At 37.1% G+C, this 15487-nt stretch overlaps 1 protein-coding gene across 1 annotated transcript in view; it reads left to right on the plus strand.

Moving 5' to 3' along the window:
- Nucleotides 1-15487, plus strand: part of LOC134660474 (putative fatty acyl-CoA reductase CG5065) — a 38530-nt gene that overhangs the window by 165 nt on the left and 22878 nt on the right. The window contains exons 2-8 of the mRNA XM_063516235.1: nt 9122-9252; nt 10577-10667; nt 11150-11222; nt 12494-12584; nt 13010-13155; nt 14799-14908; nt 15328-15411. Of these exons, the coding sequence (XP_063372305.1) occupies nt 9122-9252; nt 10577-10667; nt 11150-11222; nt 12494-12584; nt 13010-13155; nt 14799-14908; nt 15328-15411 (726 nt within the window). The remainder of the gene's footprint in view (nt 1-9121; nt 9253-10576; nt 10668-11149; nt 11223-12493; nt 12585-13009; nt 13156-14798; nt 14909-15327; nt 15412-15487) is intronic.

Here is a 15487-nt window from a genome sequence, read left to right on the forward strand (position 1 = left end):
ACTACGCACAGAATAGGTAAGCGGTTAATGATAAAACTTTTCTATCTGGAATACATTATTCAAATGATCAAGGCTCGGGAAAACGCCCGTCTTTTTGAAAACATTAAGTTGTGTCCAGAAGAGACAATTTTTCGCCAATCTGATGTAATTGTCCGATCAAATCAGGACGTGCGGACGCAAACGCCAATTTGGCTCGCCGAATTCGACCGCCGATTATGGCCGATATTACCGATAAAATGGGGTGCGGACGCCAGAATACCAATTTGTGACGCTATTTTCCTTTTGGAGCATTTTTTAGGGTTCCGTAGCCAAATGGCAAAAAACGGAACCCTTATAGATTCGTCATGTCTGTCTGTCTGTCCGTCTGTCCGTCTGTCTGTCCGTCCGTATGTCACAGCCACTTTTCTCCGAAACTATAAGAACTATACTGTTGAAACTTGGTAAGTAGATGTATTCTGTGAACCGCATTAAGATTTTCACACAAAAATAGAAAAAAAAACAATAAATTTTTGGGGTTCCCCATACTTCGAACTGAAACTCAAAATTTTTTTTTCATCGAACCCATACGTGTGGGGTATCTATGGATAGGTCTTCAAAAATGATATTGAGGTTTCTAATATCATTTTTTTCTAAACTGAATAGTTTGCGCGAGAGACACTTCCAAAGTGGTAAAATGTGTGTGTAAAATGTGTGTGTGGTAATGATAAAACTAAAAAAAATATATGATGTACATTAATTACCATGTAAACTTCCACCGAAAATTAGTTTGAACGAGATCTAGTAAGTAGTTTTTTTTTATACGTCATAAATCGCCTAAATACGGAACCCTTCATGGGCGAGTCCGACTCGCACTTGGCCGCTTTTTTAACTTAGAAGGCTCAAACATCACCATAAATCTTAAATTGGTGATTAAATTGGAGATTGACGCCATTTCTGATTAAATCGGTCGATTTGATCATCCCGTCTGGATACCGCTTACACTGTTCCGTAGAACTCAGACTTCTTTAAACCAATATCAACAATTAAATATGCCCCAATATCATCCGTAGACGTAGAATTGGCGTAGGCACTATTTTTTACGAAAGCGACTGATGTCTGACCTTCCAACCCAGAGGGAAAATTAGGCCTTATTGGGATTAGGTTTCCTCACATGGGGTTTCCATTTTTGTTGACGGTCATTTGTTATTTTTAATTAATTACGAGAGTGATACCTACTGATCCAAATTACATCATTTCCGTGTTTATTATCTTATCATTAACCATCATTTATTAATGAAACAATTAACGTTAATAAACTATTACGTAAGTAACATGACTTATGCTTACTCATATGTAGGTACAGTCAAGTGTAAAAATATGAGTGCACTCATCATATTCAAAACTATGTCCCATAGTTGGGTCAAACAGATTACTGTGTTATCGTCTTTCCTGTAGACATACACAAGAGTTAAGGGCTATAAAGGTTAATTTTCTTATTTAACCCTTATCCACGTGAAAAGGTCCTCCTTTTATTTAGAGAACTATGATGAAATCATTACTTACATGCCCACAAGCTGTTAACTATTGCCCACAGGAGAGAAAAATGTACAGTTAGCGCTAACACACTAGTTTTCTCTCCTGTGGGCAATAGTTAACAGCTTGTGGGCATGTAAGTAATGATTTTATCATAGTTCTCTAAATAAAAGGAGGACCTTTTCACGTGGATAAGGGTTAAATAAGAAAATTAACCTTTATAGCCCTTAACTCTTGTGTATGTCTACAGGAAAGACGATAACACAGTAATCTGTTTGACCCAGTAAAATAACTTTAAATTTAAAATAACTAACCACGCAACGTATTCATTATAGCCGGTCAAACAACTTTGTTAGAAAAAGGCGCGAAATTCAAATTTTCTATGGGACAACCCTTTACACCCCCTACATTTTTTAAATATTCCGCCTTTTTTTAGGGTCCCGTAGGTACCTCAAAGGGAAAAAACGGAACCCTTATAGGATCACTCGTGCGTCTGTTTATCTGTACGAGCATCCCCCGTTTATCTCCGAAACTACTGGGTCTAAAATTTTGAAAAAATACACAAACACGGGAAACCTATTAGAAATGTGCAGTCAAGCACACGATTTTGTATTTTGTATTTTTGTATTTTGTAAGCGTGAGTCGGACTTAATGTAAACGCCCTTGGAACGCGAGTCTAACCCGCACTTGGCCGGTTTTTTCAGACAGAAATGGCTTTCCAGGAATGGCTTTCCAGAAATGGCTTTACAGAAATGTCTTACCAGAAATGGCTTTCCAGAAATGTCTTTCCAGAAATGGCTTTCCAAACCTCAGTAGAAACACGTGGTGCTTATGACGTGTTACATTAAGTCTGTAATATCGTGAGTTGCAGTTGCTCTATGCAATTTGTTGCATAGCCTTGATTCACTTGCACACAATTATACCTCTTCACCTTTGCCTTGATTTATATAATGTTGTTAGTTTTACATTATCATAGTCAAGGATTCGTATGTACAATAATAGTACTCGCTTAATACGATCAAAGATATATATAAGTATAACATAAGTAAATAAGTCTAAGAAAAAAAGCACCTCGGAAAAAATATGCTCGAATAGATGGCGCCTTACCTTTGGCCAATACTCGTGTACCAACTTTGGCCAATCTTTGGCGACACCGTTTGCTATTTACCAATTTTAACACATACTTAGAAATAAATTAAAAGTGGGAAAAATCACTGTCTTGGGTGGGACTTGAACCCAAGACCACTGGATCACTAGGTACTGCTCTGCCATCTGAGCTACCTACCAAGACCGTACCCAATACAGCGAATATTTCAGCGAATTAAAAAAATTCTAGCTCATCTGAGTGTACCACTGCTGGGCAAAGGCCTCTTCCCTTAATTTCCACGACTCCCGATTTTATAAATATTTGATCTATATATATTTTTAATTAATATAAGTAAGTATACGAAGTATCCAATAGGTATATTTCATCCATCAAACTATCGGACTGTGGTATAATTCCTTGCCCAGATTTTCTAAATAAGGAGTGTACAGGTTTTCAAAGGTCTACCACTTGGCAGGCGACGGTAAAGAATTTGTGCGCCAATTTTCTAGTTGAATGTTGCTAAAACTAGGTAAGGCAAACGTACAGTGCTCGACGCATGTGACACATGTCATCTTGAAACTGAAGTCATTGTCAATAGATGACACCCTTACCTATAATTGCTACCGTTTATCTTACCTATTATGCTATGGGTCTCTATTGTTTCCCGAATAGTTTTAAGTCATAATGTATTGTTTACCCGAATTTTCGTTAGTCATAATTGATTTGGTTCAAAAACGCGTCACTTTTCAGGATTGCCATAAAACAAACCTAACCTAACCTAACCCATCTATAGGATAACCTGACGAAAATCCTGAAAAGTTAACGGTTTAAATTTTATGACTAATGATAATATGACAAACAATACATTATGACTTAAAACTTTATGGGAAACAAAGGGACCCCTGCTATGTACAGTTAAGGTGCAGTCCGTTTAGTCCGCTGGGCCCAGCCAATTATATTTAAAAAATCGTTGTACTTTTTAGATTATAAAACGTTTCAATAGCAATCTTAAGTCATTCCTCTAGTAACTTCATCAATTTAAAACCTGATTGAATAAACAACCCTAAAATGCACCATTAAAAATTTGTAACTATTTTTATAGAGTCTGTTCGGAAAGAGAAGAGTCGTGGAATGTATTGGGCCCCATACATTCCACGACTCTTCTCTTTCCGCACAGACTCTATATCAAAATTTCTATAAAATGGAAATTGCTTGAAAATGCTTAATGCTATATTTTCTGATCGAACTCAGATCACTTTAGTTATCATTTAACTGTTTATGATTATCTTGCCCCATAGTTTATCTTATCCCACCTACTAAATAAATCGGATTATATCTATTAATTTATAATAGTCTAAACATTTAAATTAGCAACAAGGAAAACTATTAAACATTAGCTAAGTGTACCGACCTTCGGTAGTCGCGACGGAAATATATATAACAGACGACGCTCACAGAATAACAATAGCATAAGATTTATTAGGAAGTGTCAAATAACATCTTGTAAAGTCGCCATCAGATATATCAGAGCGGCCAAGGTGTTCAGAATTACTGAACGCGCACCCGAATGCCCTGACAATAGAGGCGTGTTCAGGTATTTGTGAGCGCCTTAGCCGCTCCGATATATATCTGATGGCGACTAGTCAGCATAAAAAATATCGAATTATACTACTCGTCAATAGTATTTGGGTAATTAGGATTCCGTACCTCAAAAGGAAAAAACGGAACCCTTCAGATAATCATTTCTTTTTCATCATTTTGTTGTCCGTCCGTTCGTCCGTCCGTCCGACCGTCTGTCTGTCAAGACCCTTTATAGGATGACTGATGCACGCTAGACCAGGCCGTGCCCGGGACGCGGCGTCCGACATGTCATTTCTGTGACGGCTGATCGGTGATTCCTTTCTTTTCCATGGAAAACGAAGCGCCGGAAGATCTACCCCGCCCGCTACGCCACGCCACGCTAGGCCCGGTCTAGCGTGAGTCATTCTTATCGCGGGAACGCGTGGAGCTATCGAGTTGAAATTTAAACCATATATACTTAAGTCTACGGTCCCTTGTAGCTGTGAATAAATCAAAATTCTAAGTTCGCGTAAAAAAAAGATACGGCCGTTTATGCCCAGAGATGGGCATTAATCGATAAATTTTTTAGTTAACTAATCAATCGATTAAAAATATCAATCGTCATTTTTTAATCGCGATTAATTTAGTTGCGATTAAATTAGTTGTGAGAATGTACAACTAACAACTAAATTAGTTTTAGTTTCAATCGACTAAATTTCACGGTTAAATCTACATATATTAAAACTATGTCATCACTGGTTTTTGCATTTTTTATTTAACTTGCAATATGTAACTAAAAGTTGGTATGTATTTACATTGGAGGTACTCGTATGTTGTACCTGTGTTGATTTGGGTAGAATCTTGCAGCTTTTTTCGAAGTAGATACCTTCAACCGATTGAGCTAAAATTATGTATACACGTTTAATTTGAAATGCTTGAATGACAATGTAATATTATGGGCAATAATATAACGATATATGTGTAGTATATATCGTTATATTATGGATACAGGTAACGATAAATCGCGAAAAACTGCAATGTTTACAAGTCGCAAACAATAATGTAGATTGGTGCATTATAAATACTTAAGTTGTACACTATACTGAGTAAATCCTAGACAAAGAAATTATCAATATTCGGCTGTCGCTGTCAATAATAAAACTCTTTTTAGTGTCACGCGGCGACAAAACAATGGGACAATCCTACTTACCTGGAAGTTGTTTATTGCATTTTGAAGCAAGTGCCGACGCATTTTCTAAAAAAACTACGTTCTATTTATTGCATGAGACATCTGCATGTTGTTTATTATCTATGCGGTCTAATTTGTTTTCAACGTGTGGTCATTAAAAATATTTTAACCTCTTTGTAAAGAACTCTCAGCGTTAACTATTGTACATTTTCCTTGCGTCATTCTACATTCAAATATATCAATCAACATACATATTTTATTTATTAGGGCTATTGCCAATATATTGAAACGGTAGCAAATTGATCGATCAGGCTACTCGATGTACTCATACTTCATAAATTCATACTCATAGATGGTTTGAGGTCTCTAGGTCATATTATATTATATATTGAACATGTTGTCATGAATCATTTTAGATTCTAGGTGCTTATTACTTATTACGGAAATTTTAATACCCCTAGATAAGAGAAATTTTATTTTTATACATGCGTTAAGATGTCCTAATCTGCTGGCTGTCAACATAGCCATACCGAGGTTTTCTATTTAATTTGCTTCTAACATTAGTCGCGGAAAAAATAGTCTAACTAATTAGTCGATTACAAAAATTAGTTGTCCGTAATCAATCGGCAACTAATTTAGTTGCAACTAAATTAGTTGCACTCTATACAACTACGATTGATCAGTCGTCGTTTTCAATCGTCAGTCGCAATTAATTCTTTTAGTCTTAATCGTTAATCGTTAGTCGATTACATTTTGCCCATCTCTGTTTATGCCGCAAAAACGTTTATTTCGACACTCTCAAGGGAACCAAAACTGGCGGCTCAAAATCAAATCAAAATTTAAATATTTCCATACAAAACTTGCTTTTGCTCTAAATACAGGACTAGATATACTTCATGTTATTGTATGTGCAAAGTTTCATTAGAATCCAACACGTATTTTTAAAATGATAACGAAACTCCGTTTGTATGAGAAGGTGAAATTCGGCCGAGCTTAGCTTAGATTAGCTTAGTAAACCTTGCTGGGGAGTCTTAAGCGTAGGTACATTAAAATGTGACTCATAATTCTCTAATAGCTTAACTCAAAGATACATCTAGATACCGCTTTAATAATTTAATCAATACGTTGAAGGTATAAATAAATAATAAATAGATATTGGGGGACATCTTACACAGATCAACCTAGCCCCAAACTAAGCAAAGCTTGTACTATGGGTGCTAGGCGACGATATACATACATATATAGATAAATACATACTTATATACATAGAAAACATCCATGACTCCGGAACATATATTTGTGTTCATCACACAAATAAATGCCCTTACCGGGATTCGGACCCAGGACCATCGGCTTAGCAGGCAGGGTCACTACCCACTAGGCCAGACCGGTCGTCATCGTATCAAACAACATTCATTGATCTTACTTAATTGACGTATTTCCCATACAGCCTACTGTCTCTCTTTAATCGTTCTATTGTCTCGCTCCCTCTAATAATGCAGTGACGCAATTTTCCCACGATATGACGTGAATCGAGACCTTATGATTATTATGCAACTTAAGAATAGTGCAGCGGTGCACTCGTACATGCATTAAAACTGCGGCTGAGCTAAAATAGTTATTTGTACAACAAGAGATCAAAGTTTGATATTTCTTCGAGTGCTTATTTTGAGTCCCGTGCAAGCGAAAGATTCTATAATAGATTCACGAGCGTAGCGAGTGAATCTAATTTAGAATCTTGAGCGTAGTAAGGGACTCAAAAGCGCACGAGATGTAAATAACTTTGATCTCGTGTAGTACACAACATTTTTCACCTCAGCAGTGAGAACATATTAGAGAACCCGATAAATGTATTCCTTCTTCATCACTTACCTCTATTCACTCATGTTTTCTTAAGATATACCAACAATTAAATTTTCACCTCAGCAGCTCGAACAAGGGTACTTTGCTACTTAAAAACAGTGAGCAAAATCGCATTTTGCTCACTGAGTGAGCAAAATCGCATTTTGCTCATTTTGTCCTTTCAGTGAGCAAAATGCGATTTTGCTCACTGTTTTTAAGTAGCAAAGTACCCTTGTTCGAGCTGCTGAGGTGAAAAAGATTTTGTCTGTTGCACTCTTTATTGCATCGCAAATAAAAACAATTACAATTACGTTTGTGACGAAACGAGATTATTAGATATGATGATACGAGTATATACAGGGTGCTTCCTGTAACAGGAGCAATAAAATTAACTAAAGGCTGTACTCCTCAAACTGACCAACATTTGTTCAGCAACTTTTAAAAATTATGAATTCTTTAGACTTCCTCTTTTTCATACAAAATAAATATTGCCTTCAATGTACGCTGACATCAGTGTGTTTGACGTTGCTTGTCACGCTTTAAACATAACAAAATTTGCAATATACAGGGTGTCCCAAGAAGTAGTGATATACTGAAGCTGGGAGGTAGAGGACCTAGAGGGCTATCTGAATCACCCCCATGTATGTTCCGCGATTTTTCGTATTTTCGGAGTTATGATTTTTTTTAATTTTTCACCTATCGCCGAGTACGATGAGATTTTTATTTATGGTGACGTGAATTATTGCGGTAGATGCTTGATTTTTTTTGTGTGCTACGCTGATAGATAGGCCAATTCAGTATGGTAACATTTACTATCGTTAGATCTTTGAATGGAATTGAAAAAAAAATTAATGCCAAGAAAGATAAAATTACCCAGTATGTTCACAACTTCAAGGGCGCTTAGAAAAATAAAACATACTGGGTAATTTTATCTTTCTTGGCATTAAATTTTTTTTTAATTCCATTCAGAGATCTAACGATAGTAAATGTTACCATACTGAATTGGCCTATCTATCAGCTTAGCACACAAAAAAAATCAAGCATCTACCGCAATAATTCACGTCACCATAAATAAAAATCTCATCGTACTCGGCGATAGGTGAAAAATTAAAAAAAATCATAACTCCGAAAATACGAAAAATCGCGGAACATACATGGGGGTGATTCAGATAGCCCTCTAGGTCCTCTACCTCCCAGCTTCAGACTTCAGTATATCACTACTTCTTGGGACACCCTATTGCGTCTTAGAATAAACTTTAAAGTGTAATAAAAATCAAAACATGAGTTATTTTCAAAAGTTGCTGAACAAATGTTGGTCAGTTTGAGGAGTAAAGCCTTTAGTTTAATTTATTGCTCCTGTTACAGGAAGCACCCTGTATAATGATTGTCATAATATTATCATTAGTCCTAAAACTGGAACCGTTAACTTTTCAGGATTTTTGTAAGGTTATCCTATAGATAGGTTAGGTTAGGTTTGTTTTATGGCAATCCTGAAAACTTACGCGTTTCTGAACCAAACAAATTATGACTAACAAACGGACAATGCGGACAAACAATACATTATGACTTAAAAATTTTCGAGAAACAATAGAGACCCGTTCTCTCATATTTAATTTTTAGTGAAATTATTTATAAGGTATTTAATTTTTAGTAAACTTAGGGCGACCCCCGCGCGGGCAGCTTTCTCGCGCAGAGAATTGCAATCGCAATCCAGCGCGGGAACGCTGCCTGTGTATTGGCATAAGTATTGGGCACCCTCCCGAGGGCACCAAATTTTGATAGGTATTTTTAATTTTTAGTTTTAGTTGTAGTTAGTTTTAGTTTTATATTCCTGTCTATGTCTTTTAGTAATTTATATTAATAAATCATATCATCAGTAACTAAACTTATTTATACGTATTCCATACTTAGTAAAATATTCTATCTTTCAGGTTTCATGGGAAAAGTATTGATAGAGAAGTTACTATACTCTTGCACGGACCTGGACCGCATTTACTTGCTGATGAGGTCCAAAAAAGGCGTCAAGTCGGAGGATCGCCTAGCGGACATCTACGCCACTAATGTAAGTTTTCTGTCTGTCTGTCTGTCAGACTCTATACTACAATACAAACTGTCGAGAGATAAGTACTAATACTCATTTACGGACCTGGACCGCATTATTTACTGCTGAATTGGTTGGCTGCTCTTTAATCCACAAATTTTAAATTTTGTGCGACGGATTTTAGCCCCGGCGGACCCCCTATGAGGGTTCGAATATATGGAAATTGGAGTAGTAGTAATAAAACACGTTATTGTACAAAAATGAACATGAAAAAGCGGCCAAGTGCGAGTCGGACTCGCCCATGAAGGGTTCCGTATTTAGGCGATTTATGACGTATTAAAAAAAAACTACTTAGTAGATCTCGTTCAAACCAATTTTTGGTGGAAGTTTACATGGTAATGTACATCATATATTTTTTTTAGTTTTATTATTCTCTTATTATAGAAGTTACAGGGGGGGACACACACATTTTACCACTTTGGAAGTGTCTCTCGCGCAAACTATTCAGTTTAGAAAAAAATGGTATTAAAAACCTCAATATCATTTTTGAAGACCTATCCATAGATACCCCACACGTATGGGTTTGATGAAAAAAAAATTTATGAGTTTCAGTTCTAAGTATTGGGAACCCCCAAAATTTATTGTTTTTTTTTTTTCTATTTTTGTGTGAAAATCTTAATGCGGTTCACAGAATACATCTACTTACCAAGTTTCAATAGCATAGTTCTTATAGTTTTGGAGAAAAGTGGCTGTGACATACGGACGGACAGACAGATAGACAGACAGACGGACAGACAGACAGACAGACAGACGGACATGACGAATCTATAAGGGTTCCGTTTTTTGCCATTTGGCTACGGAACTCTAAAAACACACATCATTTGTACAAAGGCAAATTGTGTTCATATAAAATACGTATACGAATTTATTTTTCACCTCAGCAGCTCGAACAAGGGTACTTTGCTACTTAAAAACAGTGAGCAAAATCGCATTTTGCTCACTGTTTTTAAGTAGCAAAGTACCCTTGTTCGAGCTGCTGAGGTGAAAACTTAATTGTTGGTATTTCTTAAGAAAACATGAGTGAATAGGTAAGTGATGAAGAAGGAATACATTTTTCGGGTTCTCTAATATGTTCTCACTGCTGAGGTGAAAAGTTTTGTGAACTACACGAGATCAAAGTTATTTACATCTCGTGCGCTTTTGAGTCCCTTACTACGCTCAAGATTCTAAATTAGATTATATCTAAATCTATTATAGAATCTTTCGCTTGCACGGGACTCAAAATAAGCACTCGAAGAAATATCAAACTTTGATCTCTTGTTGTACAAATAACTATTGTTTTCAGTTCCTCTACGACCGTTTGAAGAGGGAAAGGCCGGGCGTGTTCGAGTCTAAGGTCCACGTGATAGCCGGAGACATTCTGGAGAACGGATTAGGTGAGACCCGCAATATACTATATTTTTCGAGAGGTCTATACAATGTGCTGCTCCGCGAAATACAATTTATACTTATTGCGAGGAAAATTATCTGATGACCTGACCTAATACCCAAAGGTTGTTTGGAAGACCGCCTGTTGTCTGCCTCTACATTTAATCAATTGTTTATTTCTTTTGTATCTTTTTACTGAGGTGTGCCAATAAAGAGTACTTATTCTATCTATCTATCTAATTCCAATTAATTTAATTGAAAACACAAAAAAAATGTTAATAATAAAAATAAAACTTTTCTAAACTGGTGAGGTGAAATCAGTTCGAAAGCCTTGTATATAGGTATGGTTCAATGTGCAAGTTGCAAAACATTCTCATTTCCCAAATTTCTGAAAACTTTTATGAAAGTTTATTTCCCTTTGAACGCTAACCTAGTCCTTAATTTTAATGACTAACAATTTTTTTAGCAATACTATCCTTGTGTTTTTCAGGACTGTCCGAAGAAGACCGCACTCTCCTTGTCAACCGAGTCAACATCATATTCCACGTAGCGGCCAGTGTTAGGTAAGATTACAAATTATAATAAAAAAATAACACTTTGACACAATTATCGGTGCTTTTCTCTTCCACTTGTGGACTGCCGTAATAGTAAATTACGATACAAGTGAAGTGAATTTCCTACTTTTCGCACTTGTATCGTAATGTATTGTACTATTGTACTGTAACTTGCTCGTAGCTTAAGAATTAAAATTTACTATATTTTCTTCGCAAGTTTGCTGAAAAACGTCGTATAAAACACCTGTGCATTGGTTATTACAGACATCGCCTTTCTTATTAAAGTGGGTAGGTTAATGGTTGGGTCGGTTATTAAAGTGGTTTAGGCAGTTAGGTGGGTGTGGGTATAGTACGACATAAAATAGTAGAATATGAATAAAATGGAACTAAAAAAATCCATACTAAATTTTTGCCATCCTTAAGCAGACACACGGAGTTGATGGGCTGTATTTAAATAACTGCTGCATGACTCATGTGCGCAGGAATAGGTGAGTGGGCGGATTTTCTTTATACTTCTCTTTGAGAGAATCTGCCTATTTATTTATGAGAAACAATTTTGTATATAGTTAGTTGTAGATCATTTTGTATATTATAATAACATTAGCCTTAAGATAGATACTGTCACTAACACATTGAATTGATCCAAGTTGGCCGCAAATAAATGAATTTATTTATTTATTTTACGTCAAAAACGTGACTGTTACGTAGGTAGTGGCGCCCTCAATAATTTTCTAAAGTCTATTTTTTAATTCGGTAGACTAAAATGATATTTCATAGTATGAAATGACATTTTATGTTCATACTATGAAATGTCATTTTAGTCTACCGAATAAAAAAATAGACTTTAGGCAGTTGTCCCACCAAGAGCGAGTAAGCGATTAGCTATCGGCGGTTCTCGCCCAAGAATCGAACAAAAGATAGGGATTCTGTGTTAGTAAAAGAGATACATATATTTATAGTTCATCGCTGGCTGTTCACACTGCCGGCGAGAACACTCGCTCTACTAGTTTATCGCCGAGATAAGAGCGATGAGATAAAACTAGCTCAGCGGTACTCGCTCGGCGATGCTCGCTTGGTAGTTGAACTCAAGCTACGAGACCAATAGCCCGTCGCACTTGAACACTCGCCTATAGCCGAGCGACAAAACTATTGAAGCTAACACTCGCTTCTCGCCGCTCGCCCACTCGTTTCTAGTTTATCGTTCTACTCGCTTATAGCTCATCGCTTGCGGTGGGACAACTGCCTTACAATTTCTTGTCTGACTATATTTTTTTTTTCAGATTCGACGACCCTCTGACATTTGCTTGTAAACTGAACTTGAAAGGGACGAAAGAAATCGTTGAATTGGCGAGAGAAATTACCGATTTAAAGGTTAGTTTATTTATATATTTTATTTTTATAAGCCTTATTATTTTATTTTTTTATGTCCGAACTTAAAATACAGATTTTTTTATTAAATAAGTAAACAAGTAATATATCTAAAAAATTAAAAACTAAAATTAAAAACTATTTATTTATTGATCGAGCTTAGCGAAGATACATCAAGGCGGTTTGTTTACAAAGGGCCTACCGGGAAACGCGAAATCGAAACTCGGCTATGTGCCTCTTTATCGCTCGGATATGCAAGAGTGATAGAGAGATTAGATAACAAAATTTCGACTCTCTCGTTTGCGGTAGACCCTTAGATTGTGACTGGTTGTGGGAGTGGCGCCCCCTACGCAGAGTTTCGCGTAATATTCCCTATTGGCGTAGACACTAGTTTTTAGTTTCTAATAAATATGTTTAATAATTTCCAGGCTCTAGTCCACGTATCTACGTCTTATTCTAACACAAACAGAGACCCCATAGAGGAGGTCATGTATCCCCCTCACGCTGATTGGCGGGATACCCTCGAAGTTTGCGAGAATATTGACGAACATACACTCAGGATCGTTACGCCTAAGTAAGTACTAGTATCGTCGTATAAAGGACGTGCCCGGGCTAGGATTGCCAGATGGTCGGGATTTGGCGGGATTCTCCCGATTTTAGCATGTGTTCCCGATTCCCGACAAAGTGGAAATTGTCCCGAAAAACAGCTGCACGTTATAAAACAATAATTTCAAGTTCCGAACTGTCGTCGAGCGACCGAGCGACCCGTGTCGAGCGCGTCAGCGTTATAAAAAAAACCGGCCAAGTGCGAGTCGGACTCGCGCACGGAGGGTTCCGCACCATCAACAAAAAATAGAGCGAAACAAGCAAAAAAACGGTCACCCATCCAAGTACTGACCCCGTCCGACGTTTCTTAACTTCGGTCAAGAATCACGTTTGTTGTATGGGAGCCCCACTTAAATCATTATTTTATTCTAGTTTTAGTATTTGTTGTTATAGCGGCAACAGAAATACATCATCTGTGAAAATTTCAACTGTCTAGCTATCACGGTTCGTGAGATACAGCCTGGTGACAGACGGACGGACGGACGGACGGACGGACAGCGGAGTCTTAGTAATAGGGTCCCGTTTTTACCCTTTGGGTACGGAACCCTAAAAACGTCTATGGGCAGAGTAGCTGACGTAGTGACGTAGTGCCAATAATATAAAATATCGTTGTTTCTAATACAATTCCTTTAATTTGAATGTTTTTTTTTCCCGACCTAAGTCTCAAAATCCAGATAGATTGATAGTTTTTCCCGATAATAGCGACTTTCGATCTGGCAACCCTAGCCCGGGCCGAAGCCGACACGTCATTTTCTATGACGGCTGACGGTGATCACGTGGTGCTTTCAATAGAAAACGAAGCGCCGGAAGTCCGGCCCAGTCAAGCGTGAGTCATCCTTAATAGAGACCACTTTCAGGAGGTGATACCTACCTTCATAATTACTACCTGTAGCAAAGCGACGAAATCGCGGAGTGAGCCACGCCTTATATAACGACGAAAATACTCAGAGGGTTTTGAATATTCAGTTAATATGAACAAAATAATAATTAGGATTATCTTTATGTTAATTGCCGGGTTACCCTCAAAGTGTGTGAGAATATCTAAAGTCCATTTTTTTATGCGGTAGACTAAAATGACATTTTATGTTCATACTATGAAATGTCATTTTAGTCAACCGAATAAAAAAATATACTTTATGAACATATATTGAGGATCGTGACGCCTTAAAGTAAGTACAAAGAGAATTAAGAAGACAAGAGTGCTCACTCCATACATCATGCAGTTTTCTTAACAAAACGCGAGTTATTTCGTAGATGACATTTAGCGTCAAGTAGCGGACATTATCAGTACTGCTAGTTAACAATAGATGTCGCGGCGAACAAGAACTCTAATGCTCGACAATTTTTAAATAATATTATAATCGGATTAACTGGAACTCTATTTTCAACATCTAATACCTATTACATAGTTGTAAATTGTTTTAGTAGTAAGTACATTTTTCGTCACTAGCGAAACTTGTGACATCGTGTCAAGTAGTGGTACTGATAAATTCCGCCATTTGTCGTTAGATGTCAACTACGAAACTCGCGTTTTGACATAAAACTGATGTATGTACCACTCTTTCTTTACTTATATTTTTCTATGGTCTAACTCTATCTATGTTTCTCCAGGTACCTCGGCGAGCTGCCAAACACCTACGTGTTTACGAAGCAGCTGGCTGAGCATGTCGTGTACGAGCAGAAGGGGCAGCTCCCAGCTGTCATCATCAGGCCTTCCATTGGTAATACACTGTTATATTAATATTACCCACCTCTTTCTTATAAACTTAATAGGAAAGAGACAAAAAGCCCATTACCATTTATTCACTTGGAGGATATAATCAAACGGAGACGCCATGTCTGTAATTTTTTGTACAAAACAGTCTGCCGATTTTTGCGGGGGAGGGGAACGTCAAATGTATGCGTAACGTAAAAATAGCCATGTCAGATAAACGTCAGTCCATACATTGTGTATGACCGTTGGCCGCCTATTTTCGACAGAGGGGAAAGCCTGTCAATGGCTACTCCGTTTAGTTGTATCCTCCAAGTTTATTCAAGATCTAGTGCGTTTTACTGTTATTAATTATAACACTCTACAACCACATTAAACTATTTATAAAATTTCATTTAACTTATGATGTCATTTTTTCTATATTTCCAGTAATTTCAAGTGTGTCCGAGCCGATGCCGGGATGGATTGAAAACTTCAACGGACCAGTCGGGATCCTTGTCGCCTGTGGAAAAGGTACCACTTCAGTGTGATAGATACCATTCTTAGTAGGTATGTTTAGGCGACAACGGTTTCACTCACTTAGATTTTT

This window comes from Cydia amplana, chromosome 27 (assembly GCF_948474715.1).
Source record: "Cydia amplana chromosome 27, ilCydAmpl1.1, whole genome shotgun sequence".
Taxonomy (NCBI): Eukaryota; Metazoa; Arthropoda; class Insecta; order Lepidoptera; family Tortricidae; genus Cydia; species Cydia amplana.